Below are 19,657 nucleotides of genomic sequence, written 5' to 3' on the forward strand. Positions count from 1 at the left end.
GTTAAGAAAAATACCAAGAGAGCTTTAAAAATGTAACTTTGAATTTTGTTGAGTACAAATTTGAAGAACCAAATTCAAAATCTTGTTCTCCCCCACTCCCTCTCGGAATCAAAATGTAGGGATATTATAAAATGGCTATTTGTAACATCACATGAAAATAGAATAAAGAAAAATATGATCAAAAGAAACAAAGCTTTTTGGTCCTCCAATGTCAATAAACATGTTCATGGCATAAAAAATGATAAGATCATGATACAAGCACACAGTACTCAGATCACATAGCCCAAGGTTTGAACACCAAAAAATGGAGGAATAAAGAAAGAATAAATGTGAAAATTCTTTCTAAATCAACAGCAAGAATAAACACCTTCCAGTATTTTCACTAGCCAATATATAGGAATTTCTTAAATATGTGCATGTTTCACCACTAAAAGGTCACAAAAAGATGAATCTTCAGTTGACTCACGAGCAAAGGCAGATGTATCACAAATGTCATATAATATAATTTTCGGTCTTATTCTGCATTTTCTCAAAAATCATGCATGTAACATTCCATATTTCAGTGGTGTGGTTGCTGTCAATCAGTCGCTGCATGCACTTCAGGTCAAAACGCTTGCATATTTTGGTGTTATAACCCCATCCAACTCGCTTTATGTACATTTAGGGACTTCAGCAATTGTGCTCCTTTTGGATTTGCATAAGCCAAAGGAAAATACAGCTGTTAAAAGATACAAATTTTCCAGTGGACCCTAAAAAGGCATGCATCAAGATGGATATCATTCAATCATTGCATCTGGCATAGTAACACCATCCATGGAATCAGCAAACCAATCGTTGGCTCTGGATTGGTTGGCTCTGGCTCTACATGACAACATTGCACCTGGCCACATTGAGAGAACTAAAATAATCCCTGTAATAAAAGTCACAAAGAAAATAATGTGCAGCAGCATTCTATCTGCGTCGAATATAGCCCGAACCTTGTAGATGGTGCCTCTGACGTGCACTTCCTGACCTCCCAGAACCATCCCATCCTCCTTGGCCACCATATCCTTTATTTGCTGCACCTAAACCTACTGGAGGCCAATTAATTGGCTGTGCTGTAGCACCAGATGAATCCTCTTCCTCCCGTTCATTGTATTCTAAAACCAGTCTTTTGATGTCCTGCTTCTCTTCAAGTTCAGCTGCTTCCTTCTGCTTTGTACTTTGCACAAGAGAGCAATCATGTGGAATGTACAATTGCTTGATTTGCTGCTTATTACCCTTTTTTACAAGAACTTTAAAAGAAACATTAGTCCCACCACTCTCTTCATCTAAATTCTCATCGCCACTTTCTACCTCACTTGCCCTGTTGTGTTCTCTGGATCCTTCACCAAGATTCATAGGAATTGCCATGTTCAGTGTAGTACGTGCCCGTATTTCTAGTTTACGAGAATCTAAACTCTCCTGCATAACTGCCCTCAGCTCACGTTCAAAATCTGCTTCCTCTTCTGGATCAACCTCCATCAGTTTCTTCTGTCTTACTTGCACATCTTCTTCTTCAGAAGGAACATGTTCCCCACCATCATCTTCTTCATTTTCATCATCAAGTTCATCATCATGATCAGCAGACTTGTCTTCATCTGATTCCTCCTCATCTTCATGACCATCTGGTTCCAAGCTACTACTTTCTGTTTCAATTCCACTTTCTCCATCATCAATCCCCATGCCATTCTCCTCTGTTCCATTCATTGCCATTTGACCATTGACCGCAACACGTGCAGAATTTAGAGCTGTCTTTCCTCCTTCAGTATCAGAATGTCTTTCACCTCCTGTCTTTTCAGGAGCTCCATTCCATTCCTGTTCTTCTAACTCAGTTATAACAGCATCTGCTTCCTCCAAGGATGAATATCTAATCATTTTTGGTCGTAACTCAGCAAATAGATCCTGAAAAGAAGAGAGTATATATTGGTTTCAACAAGAATTAAATGTCCAGGTCCAGGTCCATGGAGGCTTAAAATTCAGAAAAATACTGACAAATTTCAGAAGTTCAAAGGTATCGTATATAAGTTAACTCTGACAAAACAAATTCACTGGATCCCTATCACAAGTTTAAAAAGTATCACTTGCATTAAGGGATGTTTCTAGACTAAAAGCGATGCCCAGAGAAAATCTTAGTAGCTTTATATTTCTAATTGCCTGCAAAAAGTTGTGTGAAAATTTTGAATCTTTTGATTTTGATCTGCACAAAGCAGCTTCAATTGTTAGTCTTATCACTGAAGTCATGTGAGATAATAGACTGGCAACCTTGGCCAAACAAAAGGCAGTAAGCACCACAAGGAAAGGAAACCTTATGGAGAAAGACAAAACGAGCAAATAGTTGAAGAATGTAAACAGCTGTTATAATAACATTCCAAGATGTAGTTGAACATAAAAATTACAAATTACAAAAAGAACGGATAATTGCCTAGTCAGTAATTGTGAAAGAATGCTATACTAATTACTAACCTGGAGATCAAACTCAACATCCAGAGGTATGCCCCCCTTGCTGAGAATATATCTTTGAAAATATAACAGAAACTTGTCAAGCCTCCTTTTAGAAGAACCTTTGTCAAAAAAGTGGCCACATGTCTGGAGTGCAGTTATGACCATCCGAATGCGGAAACAATCCTCTGATGGATCTAGTTCATCTTGCTGATTCCATAAACATACACCAAGTGTTCCGTCAAATGATTAAATGTTGCATGTACGCAACAACATAAATCAAACAGAAACAGCAAATAAAAAGCATAATAGCATTCAAAACCAAATATCTTGTCACAAGGCAGGCAGAATTCATTTGCAATAATTGAAAGCATATACTTTTGTATTCAAACTATTGACAAATTTTAGAAGGGCTCTTAAGCTCTATGGCAAGTAAACATTAAGCATATACAAAATACATTTATATACACTGATATTAATATAAATAGGAAGACAGAATTTATGCATAAAATATATAATTTCCAGGACGGAAGATAGCAAGTACTAGTTATTTCTTTATGAACAAACCATACAAGGTGATAACTGTAGTTCAGAAGTTCATGTTCCACAGCTATAACAGCAATTGATGAAACAGAAAAGGATTCATCATTGAAGTATTACTTCTAAATGAATTTTAAATAAATATAGATACTACTATTCACTCACAAAAGGCTATATTAACAAGGTCATTGTACGTCATCTACTGCATAGTAAGAAGACCCAGCAAGTACTCCCAGAGTCATGAGCAAAACACTTACCGTGAGTCTGCAGACGGCCTAATGTGCCAAAAAATAGAAAAGCAATTAAAAATATTTTTATATGCTATATCATTCTGAACTACCAATTTTTCTCAAAGTGTCTTGATGTAATGTCCCCTCTTTCCTAGTTGATCACTCCGATGCAGGGATTTGCCTATTATCCATCTCCGTAGGCAAATCCAGTGGATAGGAGATGTCAGTGTTGGCATGTGGGGTCTTACACCTGGCAATTTGCGCTAGAATGGTTTATTGTTATGAGGACTTAATGTTGTTTTATTATAAAGTTACTTTTTGCTAAAAATAGAAAATTAATTAAAATGACTTTATAAGGTGAAGTTATAATGTTAAAATAAAATACTAAAAAAGTACCCCCATGGCACGCACCCTTAGGCCCTAGGCAACATAATGTTGTTTTAAAAAGTGATCTTTCATAATGATGAATAAAACCCTCAAAGGGGTCGAACTTGCTAGGAGTAAGTCTTCATTAAAATGAAGTATTGGAACCCTATATGGTGCAATTCAATAAAGTAACAAGAGGTGTCTTCATTTCAGCATCTTACATTTGCTTGTACATCAGCAAATCGGAATTGTGCTCTGGAGATGAATTTCAGCAGTAGATCAAACTTTTGAGAAGGAAAACTCCCTGGAGATAGGTGAATTGGACGAAACCCCAGTTCACAATTGAGGGAAATCCACACAAGGTTTCTATTGGAGCTTTAGAGGATACTATTTACAACAAATATCAAAGTTTCTATTGCAGATTTGGAGGGTTTGAAACCACCTCAGGACAATCGTACCATTCCTAGAGCCAGCTGTACCAACTCCTCAGCTGGCCATACCATCTAGCAGACCCCAAGTTGCACAACTTGGCCGTACCAGCCAAGAAAGGGTTTGGAATTTGAGTAGACTTTATTATCAGCACCCTTCGATAGTGTCTTGGTGATCTCAGTAAGCTATAGGAGTCAATTCTTGTTCAGATTGTGTGTTCTTTCAGTAGATTCAATAATCTTCCCTGGAGGCCAAGCGGGGGACTTAGCATTTTCCTAGTTTCTTTAAGTATTTGTTTTTGATAATTATTGTAGAAGCAAATAAAACCATTTGGAGTCATCCTCGCTAGTTGGAAGCACACAGACTGTGTTCTCTTGAAATTCATCAATAAAATCCTCTCCTGGTTGAGCATTAGACTCCTGGCATGCAAATAATTGTTGTCGTGAATTAATTCTCTTAATTCTGAAAATTATTGTCTTGCTATTCCAAAAATCAGAACTCAGAATTTAATTATCAGTCATTTATATCTTTGCATTTTGGGTTCAAAGATACCGTTTCATTGGCATATGTTCATGTTAAAAACCTTATGCAATCATTGGCATCAAAACTCAAGCAAAACCTCTGAAAAACTATCCTAAAACCTTCAATCAGCAACATTAAAATCAGAAAAAAATCAGTATAGACTGGCTCGGGATCTTTCACTTGAATACAAAGCCTGAATTAGCTTGCCGAGTTTGCATTGAGTCTAAGTATCACCACCATGATTTATCTCATATCTCAAAGACAAGAAACTGAACTGTATGAATCAAAGTTCCCAGACTCGGACTCGGCTCTGACTCGGCTCGTGACTTGACTCGGACTTGGCAATGACTCGGCAAAATAAGAAAACCCTTGAAATTTAGAGATTTTTAACGATTGAAAACCTGTTTCATACACCCATTATTGAATTAAGCTTAAAGACACTATAACATCATCAAATAGAAGCTAATTTGATCGCATACATAAACATACATCCATCACATGCATACAAATGTACATTGTAGCTGAAGGAATTAGAAAACATAGATATATAGAGTTATAAATGTTGTCCAATGTATATAAAATCCATGACTTCAAATGTTCCCAAACATATATGTAACTGTAAAGTGTAAACAAAAACAAGTCTATGGCTCAGGCTCTAGCTCAACCTCGTCTATCTGCCTCCTAGAAAGGCGTCTAAGGTAGGTCCTGGATGACTGAGTAGCCATAGTCTCTGTCTGTGATGTGCCAGTCTGAGTAGCCATAGGTGTTGTGCCTGATCGTGCTCTATCCACCTCCTCTACCATAGTCACAGCCTCAGCTTCTCTGTCTACCTGGTCAACCCACTCAAGGTCCTCATCAGTGAAGACTGGATCGGTGGACTCAGTGAGCTAATCGGACTCGGGGTCGACTTCCTCTAGAGTGATCGGAGAGGAGTCAGCGTCCAAAATCTGTCTGGTCCTGAGACGGAGGTTGTAATGAACAAAGACTAGATCATTCAACCTCTCCACAGACAATCTATTTCGCCTCTTCGAGTGGATGTGCTCGAACATGCTCCAATTGCGCTCACATCCAGAAGCGCTGCATGGCTGGCTCAATATGCGAATGGCAATTTTTTGAAGGTTTGGGGTTGAAGGCCCAAACATTTGCCACCATCTATCTGAGATAAGGATAAGAAAAAAATATTAGTCTGAAATGGCAAAAAAAATCATTTCAGAATGCCAATCCCTTTTAGGGTTATAAGAAAGGGAAATGGCAAAAAAAATCATTAAAAAATGTTATGTTTTTTTTGTTTTTTTGACTGCACGTCGGCCGGGTCATGACCCTCGAACTCGGCGAGTCAGGGAGTGACTCGCTGACACGGCGAGTCACGCCCCTTGACTCGTCCGAGCCCAGGTTAGGGTCACCGTGACCCGACAGGGGTCACCCGGCCCACTAACTCGCGTGACTCGCCGCAAGTCACTGAACTCTGGTATGAATGCTTGATCAGACATGTAAAAATCTGCAGAATGTCCTCGATCTACCTCACAAAAACCACAGTTCTTTAATTATTTATCTTGTGGTTAGAGAAGAGCTATAAGGCATCTGCCAAAAGTTATAAATACAGCATTCCAAATTTCCCCAAAAAACAGCAATGGTTGCTAGATATATTAAAATTTGAAAGTTTCCTACAAAACCTCTTTTCAACTTGAGCTATTACTAATGAATAGCAAGTCCTAACAACTATAAGGCCTATCTACAACTGATAAACAAGCCCATCAATAGCTTTCACAATAAACAAAAAGCTATAGAAAATAAAAAGAAACCAATCCGAATGGCCAATTTGGCACAAACATCACTCACTCGAGCTTTGGAGCACCCTCTTTCTTGTTGATGTGTTTTTATGGCACCTCGAACACAAAATAAAATACCAAGTATTTTATCCTCTCTCAAACAATGAAACCTCAAATGCTAAATTTCGCGATCAAACAAGGTGACCCCAAGGTTTACAATGCACACAACCGACTTTAATGTTGGATAGATTTAGTGAAAATGATGTGATATTGCTGGTAACACAAAGGGACTTACATTTTGCTTGAACGTGGAATATTTAACTAACTTGGAAAGTAAAACGACAAAAAGGGAAAGGATTAGGAAATCCAATTTAAAACTAAGGACAATGATAATAATGAATGATGCTCGAATAAACAAACTCCTTAAATCAAGCTTTGCTTCACCATGATAACAACCACACAAAACTAATGCGATCTCCAAAGGTAATAAATGATTTTCACATTGTAAACATTCATCCAAAAACCCAATACTAGCGCAATCCAAATGAACATTCACAATCAAACTACTGCTAAATGAGGTTCAGACTAACCATGCACTGCAATTTGCAATCAACAGATTACAAATGGTATGAACACCAAGGAATTCATCACATATCATTGCATTTCTCCATCAAAATCAATGAACTTTAACTAAATCTAAGTAGAAAAAAAACCATGCAAAATGTAGAAACAAGACACAAAGATTTACCATATCTTCAATGAAACTTATGTATTAGTTTCACCATAGTCTTGGCAACAATTTCTTTTCCTCCTACTCTAAGACTAAGATTACTTGCTAACTATTCTATTCTCTGACCATTAACCTTTATAAATAAGAAGGCAAAGCCTTATATAGAGGTCTAAGTTACAAATGAATGGCCCATATTAATTTGAAATCAATGGCAGAGATTATCCAATACAAACCCTAATTAGGGTTAGTTACAACTAACTCCTCATTGACCAATGAGAAAATTATAGCATTTTGGGCACGTCCCCTTTTAGAACGGACCAATGAGACTGAATTTACTGCCTTTCCACATGTAGAGTTGTCCTCGTAGGATGAGTCAAGTTCATTGAACTTGGATGTGTTGACGTGGCATAACTTGATTAGTTGATGTGAATAGGCACCACCTCAACATGCACATCTTGTAAAGTTCCATCGTTCATCACAAAGAAGTCTTTGATTCTTTATCAATATCTCTTGATACTCACCATTTCCAAACTTTTGACTAATTGTGATGGTTCATATTCCCAAATTCCATCATCTTTGATCAAGTTTCCAACTTTGATTAACTCTTCTAAAACTATCTTCTTTCCATGATCACATTCAATTTTAACAACTTCACATTCGGGAATTTTTTGTCTTGATCTTCCTCGTGAAATGTGAAACATTTCCTTGATGTCATTAACTTTTGCATTTGGAACCCTTGGTCTGGAAAGTTCTTTGACGTTGTTGTAGAGTCCCTTGTGTTTACTATCCTTGTTAAGTCTTCCCCATGTTGCAATGCCTTGGACTTTCTTGATGGAGTGAATTTTTTCTTTGATCAAGGTCGATGTAGAGTCTTCCTTGTAATCCTCTTGAATGTTGATATCCTTGCAATCAACCCTTGGATATCTTGATATTCTTGAGTGTATTGATTAAGTTTAGATTATGATGATGTAAGTCTTGATATTGTCCACCATCAAACTTGTCTTTCCCTCGTCCTCTTTCATGTTGCGATCCCTCGCCTTGATGTTGTCTTGGAATGTGAATGCTTTCCTTGAACTTGATCTTCTTGACTCCATGTGGTTGAGTCCTCATCTCACATTTTATCCTTAGATATGAACATAATATTAACACTTCACAAACTATGAGAACTAATCCATGTGTGACAAGGAATTTATGCTGGTCGGCTTTTCCATGTTCCTAAGGACAGTATGAGCGCATTGAGGTGGTGTAAAGGACAATCCTAGGGCAAGATTTTAATGTTGTCAAGGACAAAAAAGCTGAGCGTTAATTCCCATTGGAGGGGACCAAAGGCTAGTTAGGATTTCATATAGCAAAAGACTACTCCTTGAGTGGAATTTCCAAATGTAAAGGGAAAAAATGAAGGCACCATTTCCTAATTCGCAAGGACTGGACGAAGGGCGCATTTCCTTGGTGAGCAGGAACTATGGATGAGCGCAAAATCAAAGGTGTCAAAGGACCATGCAAAGGTGCAAGTGAAGGGTTGAGATAGACAAGTAAAGAACTAAATCCACCTTGACAAGGAGAACTCAATATGTCACCTTTTTCTAAACCTTTGAATTCCACACTTTGAATAAGGATTTTCCACAAAATCACAACTCTATTTAACAGTTTTTGCATTTTTGACAACTTTGACAACATTGATAATTTTTTGATGACTTTTGCATTGCTCACAATTCCACCCTTAATTATGAATATTCACGTTCCACCATGGATTCCAGACACGAAACTTGAATCCCTAACTTGATTGCACACATTAAGGACAAGCCATTTCAATCTAATTCATTTCACGAATTACTCAACACTCACCCCTAGACCTGTCAAGACAAAAACCCTTCTCGCAAGCAAAGGCTAAAAGAAATTATTGCCAAACTAAGACAACTAAGCCAAAACACCAATGCTAACAAGCAAAAAGTGGGGGTACCCCTTTGCAATGGGGCGATTTGTGAAATGCCACAACACCTCCTTTGGGCAAAGAATCAAACGCTAGGCTTGTGCCTGCAGTTGCTGCTTAGGCCAAGCTTCTTGGTTATTACTCTGCTCTGCATGCCACCTCCTAAAAGCTTTTGAACCTACTGATTGCCTTCTATATGACTCAACTCCCTCATTTGACTACCTCCAATTTTTTGTCAAATTCTTCAAAAAAGTGAAAACATAGAGGTTTTTTAGTTCCTATCGAGACAAGATTGGACCTGTATATATTAATTAGGGTGAATCACTCCCTAATTCAGTCTTGCATTTCCTGAAATCTTCCATATCCTTGAGTTCACAACACCACCTAGCTCATGCAGTTTCATCTTTGCAGTCTTTACTTGAGGTTTGAACACAAAAAGTGCTCAAGAGCTTCACAACAAGGGTTTATCATCCTACTCAAATATAAACATCCACCCTTCTTTATTAAAATATTGTAATGTTTCTTTAATGGTCATCTTCATTGCTTTAGGAAGTTTCCTTTTCCGTCTCCAGTTCACAATTGTTTCATTTAAAAACATCATCTTTGTAAATCTATTTAAGAAGCCTTCATCTCCTTTGTTTAATACAATCGATTATTTGAACATGGTATCAAAGCGAGAGCCGATGACTCCCTCATGGGAGGGCCCAAGGTTTTTGGGTAATTTTTCTCTGTAATTTGCATTCTTTTCTGAAATTCCCGTGAGGCTTTCTGAGCGTATCAAGATCTGGTTCTCCCTCATGACCGTGTCCTTTTCTAGGCGTTTGTTTTAGTGTTGTTTGTTTGCAGAGCCCATGGAGTTTTGTATTGATTGTCTGGGTGTTTTTCGCTCTCGTGCGACCAAGGGTTTCTTGATTGTGTTTTGGCATCGTCCATAGGTTTTCTGATTACTCAAGGGTTTGCTTGCGTTTTGACAAAGTCTATAGGCGCCTTTGATCGTGGGTTTTCGTCCTCTTCCAGCTTGCATTTTGACGAGATTTCTTTTGCATTTGACCCTACGTTTTTGGTGAAGTCCGCATCTCTGCTCTCTGCAATCTTTGTTTTGGCTTTTTTCTTGCGACCTACGCAATGGGATTCAAAGGCTAGGGTTTCAGTTTGGTCGTCTATTCAAGGGTTTCTCAGCAAATTTATGGTGACTCTTTATTGTTAAAATAATATTAATATCTTCTATAATGGTCATCTTCTATTTTTAGTTGTCGACTCATTTAGCTTTTTAGTTAATTAGCTTTTAAACTTTATTTAGCATTTAGCTTTTTCTTTTTCGTTAATTAGCTTTTAAGCTTAATTTGGCTTTCACGCTTAATTTAGCTTTTAGCTCTTTAATCTTTTACTTCAACGTTATGTTCTAATTATAGAACATCGTCTTGTAACCTCTATATATACCATGGAAACGGGACTTGCTCAGACTCGGCGAGTCCGAGTACGAGTCAGGCCCAAGCGAGTCCCAGGGACTCGGACTCGGACTCGTCAAGTTTGGTGAGTTTGGGGACTTGCCCAGACTCGGCGAGTCCGAGTACGAGTCAGGCCCAGCGAGTCCCAGGGACTCGGACTCAGACTCACCGAGTTGGCGAGTTTGGCCCAAACTCGCCAAACTCGGCGAGTCCTAAGCCCCAAACTCGGTCAGCATCAAGCCAAAAGAAAAACATTAAAAAAAATTATTTTGCAATGTTTTTTTAAGTCCATTTTATTTTGTTAATTATCTTCTATCCCTAAAAGTGACTTTCATTTCATTCACTTGCAAAAAAAGGAGGAGTAAAGTGAGTTGGGAAGAAAAACAAGGGTGCATAGAAGAAAAACCAGCAAGGAGGAAGCTCAAGTTTTCTTCAATTTGTCACAATGGAGCTGCATTATGTTTCGATTTGGTGCATCAAGAGTTGGATAGGAAGACTTTGCAGCTCATTTCAAGCTTGTTGAAGAGATAAGATTTTTTTTTTTGAAGATTAGTTTGTTTCTTGTATGCAAAAATTTCATTTTCTATTCATTTATTTTGAAAGTTTTACATTTTCTTTCAAAATCTTTTGTATGTTTGTATGTAGCATGTAGTATGTAGTTGTAGTGTTGTACTATGTACAGTTTGTAAATTTCTTTTTTTTTAAAGTAGGGTTTGACAAACCCTACTTTAGTTTTTTTGAATGTATGTAATATGTATTAATTTTATTTTGTATTTGTAATGTTTTATTGCAGCAAACTTCACTTTATTATTTGCCTCAACTTCAAGTTTCACAAAACTATCCTAAAATGTCTACTTCTGCTTCTAGACCCCCCATTCGAAAGGACCATGCTTGGAAATATCATGAGGATTTTCCAGGGCAAGGAAAGAGGCAAACAAAATGTATGTTTTGCAAAACAATATTCCATGGAGGTATATATAGGCTGAAATACCATATCGCTGGTGTGCGTGGACATGATGCCGAACCATGCCTAAAAGGAGTCCCTGAGGCCGTACGTGAATGTTATGTAATGGTTGAGGAGATTGAAAGGAAAAAGAAACAAAAGGAGGATCGAGCGGCCATTGGGAGAGAGACAATTTTAGGAAGAGGGACACAGTTAGGTTGTGTTGGAGGCCCTTCTTCCTTACCTCCATATCGTCCCACTCAGTTTGCTACTGTTGGTGCTTCCGTTTCTACTTCTACTTCTATAAGTGTGGCAGTGCCACCGCTACTTCTCATGCTCCTAGCACTAGTAGTTGTAGTGGGAGTGTTACCATTGGAACTAGGATTCGTAAATCTAGGTTGGATTCCTTCTTTGTGCCTCGCACTACTCCTGGGTCCCAACCGTCGCTTGAGGGCATGGGTTGGAACAAGGAGGTCCATGATGCTGCTAAAATGGCAGTTGGCAGGTTTTGGAGCTACAACTGTATTCCATTCTTTGTAGCCAGGTGAATGTTTTACTAACTTTTATGTTTGATAACTTTGATTGTTTTAATTTTTATACTTAACTTATCTCACTGAATTTTTATACTTAACTTATCTCATTGAGTTTCTTTGCGATAGGTCTCCTTATTGGCAACAAATGGTTGATGCCATTACCATATGCGGGGCGGGGTTCAAAGCCCCTAGTGAGAATGATTTGAGAGGACCCATTTTGTCTCAAATGGTGGATGATGTGAAGAAGGATTTAGATGAACAACACCAAATATGGAGCACTAAAGGTTGCACCATCATGATTGATGGTTGGAGGGATAGGAGAAATAGAACTCTCCTTAATTTTCTTGTTTCTTCCGCAGGTGATTGATTAATTTTAGTTTCATATAGTCTTTAATTTTTTATTTTTTATCTAATGGTTTATTGAATGATCATTGACCTAGCTTTATTTTTTAATTTCAGGGGGCACCGTTTTCATCAAGTCCATTGATGCCTCCGCCAATTGCAAGAATGCCACCTACCTATGTGAGCAGATAGAGGAGGTGATTGAAGATGTGGGTGAGGAGAACGTGGTATAGGTGGTGACCGACAATGTAGCAAATTATGTTGCTACGGGTAAACTTTTGATTACAAACTAATTTTGCTTGCAAATTAATTACTATCTTGTAGTTTGTACCTCCATTAATTACAATTTACAATGCAACAAATTATGTTGTTGCAGGTAGACTATTGATGGAGAGGCACCCATCTATAGTTTGGACTCCATGTGCTGCTCATTGCATTGACCTCATGTTGGAGGATATTGGAAAAGTCCCATGGGTCAAGAGATGTGTAGAAAGGGCAAGAAATGTCTGCAAATTTGTATATAATCATTCATGGGTGTTGGCTCTTATGAGACAATACACAGAGCAGAAGGAGTTAGCTCTTCCAGGAATCACAAGGTTTGCCACAAACTTCCTCACATTGCAGTCCATGCTTAGGTCTAAGTCTGTCTTGAGACGTATGATTGTTGGTGAGGAATGGTCTTCCTCATCCTATGCTACCACCCCTGCAGGGAAAGATATGGCAGACTGCATTTTTTATGAGCAAGGCTTTTGGATCCCTTGTGATGAGATAGTGAAGGTAATTTTTTTATAAATTCTACAATTTAAATTTTAGCTTCATGTTTTATAACTTATTATATGTATTCTCTTATTTGCTCATTTTTCTAAATTACACAATATTTTCAATTTTGCAGTTTGTTAAGCCCTTGGTGGTTTTGTTGTGAGTTGTGGATGGAGATAAGCCCGCAATGGGCTATATATATGAGGGCATGGATAGGGCGAAGGAGGCCATCAGATTCGTCTATGGAGGAGATGAGAGCAAGTATGGTCCCATTTGGGAGATCATTGATAGGAGATGGCATCATCAGCTTCATAGGCCCATCCATGCGGCAGCCTATTATCTGAATTCGGCATTCCGTTTTATCCCTTCTTTCAAGGCTAATGTGGAGGTCCTTAAAGGGCTATACGCAATCATGGAGAAGATGGGACCTGTTGGTACTTCTCAGATAGACCTTTTTCGAGAGCTACAATTGTTCTCAGGTGCACAAGGGGAGACCTTCTCTCATCCTTTCGCCAAAGACGGCAGGACAACTATGATGCCAGGTAAAAATAAATTGTAAGGCTTAATTTTAGTTTTATTCATTACTATATTGTAACTTGTTAAATGAGTTCATGAGTGAGACTGATTTTATTTATTTTTCTCATTTCAAACTCAGATCATTGGTGGAGCTTTTTTGGCCCAGAGACACCAAATATTCAGAAGTTGGCCATTCGCATCTTGAGCCAACCATGTAGCGCATCAGGTTGGGAGCGCAATTGGAGTATGTTTGAGCACATACACTCCAAGAGGCGCAATAGATTATCTATGGAGAAGATGAATGATCTCATCTTTGTTCACTACAACCTCCGCCTGAGAATGAGAAAGAATGCATTAGTTGACATCTCTCCTATCATTCTAGATGAGGTTGATCTTGAAGCAGAGTGGGCCAATGAGAATCAGACAGCTCCTCGGACTCCTAGGCTGAGGCTGAGGCTATAGCCATGGCAGAGGAGGAGCAGAGAGCACGAGCAGAGACAGGAAATACTGAGACTCAGAGTGACACAGTTGTTCCTAATGTTGGTGAGCATGACACAGTTGTTCCTGATGTTGGTGAGCATGGCATGGTGTCACGGGGAGCGACTATGGCTGCTGAATCATCCAGGACCTACTTTAAACGCCTTCGTAGGGGGCTAGGGCGAGAGGGTGCACGACCCTCTGAGCCATAGGCTTGTACACTTGTAGTTGTATTTAGTATTTACTATTTACCTTTGGTATTTGTATGAAACATTTGATGATGATCATATGATGATATGGATTTTTTATTCCATGAGTTTTGTAATATTGTATACATTTGACAATATTTATATATCTATGTTTGTTATTTTCTTTAGCTACAATTTGCGTTTATGCTTATGTGATTGATGTATACTTGTGTATGTAATCAAATGAGCCGAGTTTGATGATGTTTTTGTGTCTTTAAGGTGTATTCAATAAAGGGTGTCTGAAACAAGTTTTAAATCTTTAAAAATCTCTAAATTTCTTGAGTTTTTCACTTTCTCGAGTCCCGTTTCTTTGATATATACATGTGTATATCGTTCAATGTAATCATCCAATTATTGAATCATTCATTCAATTTAGTTTTCATCATATCAGAGCAGGTCAATGGGATTCTTTAAAGTTTGGTGAATTTTTTAATAAAAATTCATGGCCTTCTTTCTGGGATATTTTCCAGATTTTTTTTATTGTTTTTTAATAAAAAAACGATTTTGCTTTTTTGAAGGCTTTTTGAGGGTTTCGAGTTCGTGGGTCAATTCCTTTGTGTTGGGCAGCAGTTCATGTTATTTTTACGGTTTTGGAGGTTTTCGGGCCTACGACCTAGAGGTTTTTTTTTAAGATTGAAAATTTTCCTAAGGTTTCTGCAATTTTCGACTAGGGTTTTGACCCTTCAGTTCAAGTCAAAAAAAATTTCTGGTTGCAGATTCTTGGTGGGTTTTTTGAGACCTCAACTGGGTCATCGTCATATTTTTATGGGTGCATCGTTTTCTGTGCCTCAATTTTTGAGCCGTCGGATCTGCATTTTGATTTCAGATTCTTGGTGGGTTTTTCGAGAGCTTTTCTGGGTTGGTCTCAGATTTTTTTGGGTGCCTCGTTTTCTGTGCCTCAAATTTTGTGTCAGCGAATTTGCCTTGGAATTTTAAGGCAGTCAACGATTTCTGCTAATTCTGTGTATGTGAGGAATTTTGTTGTCTTTTGGGCACCATTTATGCTGTTTTAAGTTTGAGGAAAATTTTAATTTCCGGGTTTCTTCCAAACCTCGAAATTTGTGCCTCAGAATTCGTGTCGGAATTCTCCTTCAAGGTTTCAGATTTTTTGTGTAGCTGTTTCTATTCTGATTTTTGAATCAGATTCTTTTGTCTCATGCTTTCACTAGGTTGACCTCATTCAACCTCCATTTTCCTAATGGCATCTTTGACCAACATAATGTTGGAACATAGTCAAAAGTTCAGTAGTTGCCACAACACCTGGAAACAGTGCATGTTCACGATATTTGACTATTGTTACCTTTATCAAATTGATTTAGGCCAGACCTCATCTTACAGGTCCCAAGGTTTTCATGATTTTTTCCTGAAAAATTGTATGTCGGTTTTCTGATTTTTCCCACAAAAAAATATGGGAGGGTTTTCACGATTTTTTCCTCAAAAATTGTTTGCCGGGTTTATATTTCCCTTAAAAATTATCTCATCTGTAATTTGCGATGTCGCGTAAGATTTTGGTTATCTGGGTTTTACCATTTTTTCCACAAAAACGATGTTTTGTAACCTTAGATTTCTAGGTTTTCACGATTTTTTCTTCAAAAATTGTTTGCTGGTTTTTACGTTTTTTTCCTCAAAAATCATCTGTAATACGCGAAGTTCGCGTGAGATTTGTGATTCGCAAAATTTTCCGGTTTTGATCGATTTTTCTCCTCAAAAATCGAGCTTTGTTGTAGTCAGTTTGGGTCGCACCTACCAGGGCATTGTTGTGACCATTTCACACATCGCCCCATTAAAATGGGGACCCCCTCTTTTTTGCTCGTTTTGCTCGTTCTTCTCTCTGTTTGTCAGTCGTCTGGATTAGGGTCAGGCCTTAGGGTTCCCGTTTTAGTGTTTTCAGGCCAGAATCCAGTCAACCTTGTGAGCTTTTGAGCTTCCTCCCGTAGGATGCAATTTTGAATAAGGTGAGTTCGTCAGGTGGTCAAGTGGGTTGGTCTAGTTTCAGTCGAAATTTTGATGCAAAGTCCAAATTTGTCTAAGTGTTAACGATGAGATTTTGATTTTTGTCCGATTGAGTGATTTTGACCAAATTTTGAAAATTTTGATAATTGATCCCGGACATTGGAAATGACTTATTTTTGCCTTGTGAAGTGATTGAAGTCCTGAAATCTTGATATTTTGACCTGTGGAAGCAAAATCGCTCCTATCCCTCACTGAAGGACCGGAGCTTGTTTTTCAAAATTTTACTGTCTTTGCAGGATCAAGACGAATTTCGGATTGGAAGAGATAAAGGGAGGCATGTTCTTCCCGTTGAATATAATTTGAAGAAATTCGCAAACATGGAAATGTGCCAGGAACAAAAATCGCTCCTATCCCTCACTGAAGGACCGAAGCTTAAAACCTAAAATTACCTTGTCCTTGCAAGATCTCAACAATTTCGCGACTTGAGGAGAACCAAGGGGGTACATTTCATCAGTTGAATATAACTTGGAGGTGCAATCATGAGGAAAATTTGACCTAGAGGCAAAATCACTCCTGTCCTTCAGTCAAGGACCAGGGCGAACTTTAATGGTAGCTCCTATCCCTCTCCCAGGGACCAGAGCGAATTTCCTCATAAGGCAAAATGTGGGCGAGGATCAAGTAAGTTTTGAGTTTGAGGCAAGTAAAGGTGGCGTAACGGACCCATTGAAGATAATTTGAAGATTGCAAAACGCCAGGTGAACTCCATATTGTCCTAGGCGCTCCTGTCCCTCAGCCAGGGACCAGAGCGATTTCTTACTAAGGAGAATTTCTCACTAAGTTCGAGCGAATTTCATGCCAAGGATGAATGAAAAGATGCACAACGAGTCCATTGAAGACAAATTTGGGAGTTAGCAAAACACAATTGAGCTTGTAAATGAAAGTTCGCTCCTGTCCCTCAGCCAGGGACCAGGGCGAAATGTTAGTTATGTTGCCTTTCTTTCAAGTTTAAGGTCACTCCAAGTCAGGATACAAGGAAGCAATGATGTCTGGATCGCCTCGACAAAGAATGAAGTTACAAAGATCGCCAAAGATGAAGGATTTGCACTATATGCCCAAGTTCGCTCCTGTCCCTCTCCAAGGGACCAGAGCGAAATGTTTAAATGTGTCCAAATTTAAGTTGCCACTCACATTTCAAGTGTTCGAAAGGGAGTAAGGAACATCATTTTGCGCCTCAAAGACAATTGCAAGTCAATATAATGAAGGATTTACACGATATGCCCTAATTCGCTCCTGTCCCTTAGTCAGGGACCAGAGCGAAATCTCTATGGGGGTTCAAGTTTCGAATGTTAATCGCATTTCATACGTTCACAAAGGATCAAAGGACATTGTTTTACATTGTGAAGGCGTTTGCGAGTTGATAGGAACAAGGATGAGCCCAGGACACCAAGGATCGCTCCTGTCCTTCAGGCAAGGACCAGGGCGATTTTCATTAAATCAATCATTCGTCCCAAAAGATCACGTCAAAGCAAGATTATGCAAGGTTGAAAATATCATTTGGAAGATGATGAACGAGAAGTTAAGGTTAAGAAATGACGAGTTTTGGCTAGAACACAGAGTTCGCTCCTGTCCCTCACTAAGGGACCAGGGCAAAAATCATTCAAACATCAAGGTGCCTTGTTAAGGACGAATAAAGTAAGCGTGGAATGGAAGGATGACGTAGATTGGTGATTGAAGAGACAAAGGTCAAGGAGAAAATGCAAGTTCGCTCCTGTTCCTCACCAAGGGACCAGGGCGATAATGATCACAAGGGGCATTCGTCTACGAAATCAAGTCAATCAAGCACAAGATTCTTGTCGAAGATGTCAGTTTCAACGTGAAGAAGGTGATTTTGAACGTAAAAGCAAGAGATTCAAGACTAAAATGCTAATTCGCTCCTGTCCCTCTCCCAGGGACCAGAGCGATATGTTTTGTTTTTTTTTACCTCCCAAATTTTGGCGCTAATAACATTTTTGAATTTTATTAAATGCTAAAATCGATAAAATTTGAATATTCAATTAAAGTTAGCATTTAAAATTTGCGCATGGACATTTGATTATTTATTTTTTGCCTTTAAAAAATCGAATTAATTAAAAACGAAGGCATTTAATTAATTAATTATTATTTTAAATAAAAAATTAAATTGGGGTGAGCGCTTGAATTTTAAATCTTATATTTTTACAAAGTCGGCCCTTAATTTTATTTAAAATTTGTTTTTTAAATTGCTTTATTTACAAAGTCGGCCTATGGGGATTGATGAGGTAAGCGCCTATAAAGGGGAGAGGTGATATTGATTTTCAAATCATCATTTTATCATCTTTTCATTTGCGATTTGGAGAGTGCTAGGAGAAGTGCGAATTTCATAAAGGAGGTGCGAAACATCATCAAAGGGGATTGCGAACTTAGTTTCAAGTGAAGCGAATTTGCCATCATCACGTTGAAGATCCCTAAGGTTGGCGAAGTTACTAAGGAAGGTGTTTGCTTGAGGAAGATCACGTTGAAATCTTCAAAACTCCAATTTTTGTCTAGACAAATCGCCTTATTTTGCATTTTAGAGTTAGCTCTCAAGAGAGGTATGGCGATGTGATCCCTTGCCTTAATTTTGAATTTTGATCGTCATGGATTTAAATTTTGAATTTTGAAATTTTGAAATTCCTTTAGTTTAATCGTTTTTAGGAAATGATAACTCAGAGACTTATCATGAAGTTTCCTAAATTCAATCTCTAATCTAATCTATGTTTATACATTGCAAAATCTATTACTTATTATGAAATATTGTGTAGGTATCAAGATGGCGACTCCCAAGTCGAAAGACTCTTCTCAAAGAAAATCAAGCCAGATCAAGGACGGTCTCATCAAGGACGATCAAGCAAAGATAAGGGCAACCTCCTCCAGTCTAGCATTGACAGGGGCGACCTTTTCCAATCCAGCATTCCAAGGCGAGGTACATCAATCATCCTGCAAATCAAGGACAGAAGGAGTTAGAACAAGAGTTAATTAAAGATAGCTTCTCAACGACATCAAATTGAATATCTACCAAGCTACAAGTGTCAGACGAGGTGGCACCCTAGTCATCACTCCTCCAGTCGGATTGGTCCACCTCAACAATGTCCAGGTTCAATGTACCTAATTCATAGAAGGTGGCACAAACTCCAATGTACCTACCCTAGCTATCCATTGGTGGAAATTTCTGGAGAGGACATGTGTCCAAGCAATACAATTTTATCATTGGTCAAGCATTAAATGTTATGCAATGGTTGTAATAAACCCTAATTAGGGTTTAGGTGTCATAATCTTGGCCATTGATCTTCTTTCAATCTGGACCGTTCATTGTAATTGGGGATGCTATTTATACCCTCATTTCTTTCATTTTTGTAACTAGAAAATTAGAAGATCAGATTATTGATGTATTAGAGAGAGATTAAA

At 38.3% G+C, this 19,657-nt stretch overlaps 1 protein-coding gene across 1 annotated transcript in view; it reads right to left on the reverse strand.

The window, feature by feature from the left end:
- Positions 1-211: 211 nt before the first annotated feature.
- The window catches only part of LOC131027596 (regulator of nonsense transcripts UPF2), a 159,750-nt gene continuing 140,304 nt past the window's right edge, over positions 212-19,657 (reverse strand). Inside the window, exons 15-16 of the mRNA XM_057957665.2 lie at positions 2,485-2,670; positions 212-1,923 (exon numbers count right to left, since the gene is read on the reverse strand). Coding sequence (XP_057813648.2) covers positions 952-1,923; positions 2,485-2,670 — 1,158 coding nt within the window. The 3' untranslated portion in view covers positions 212-951. The remainder of the gene's footprint in view (positions 1,924-2,484; positions 2,671-19,657) is intronic.

The sequence above is a fragment of the Cryptomeria japonica genome, chromosome 8, assembly GCF_030272615.1.
Source record: "Cryptomeria japonica chromosome 8, Sugi_1.0, whole genome shotgun sequence".
Classification (NCBI taxonomy): domain Eukaryota; kingdom Viridiplantae; phylum Streptophyta; class Pinopsida; order Cupressales; family Cupressaceae; genus Cryptomeria; species Cryptomeria japonica.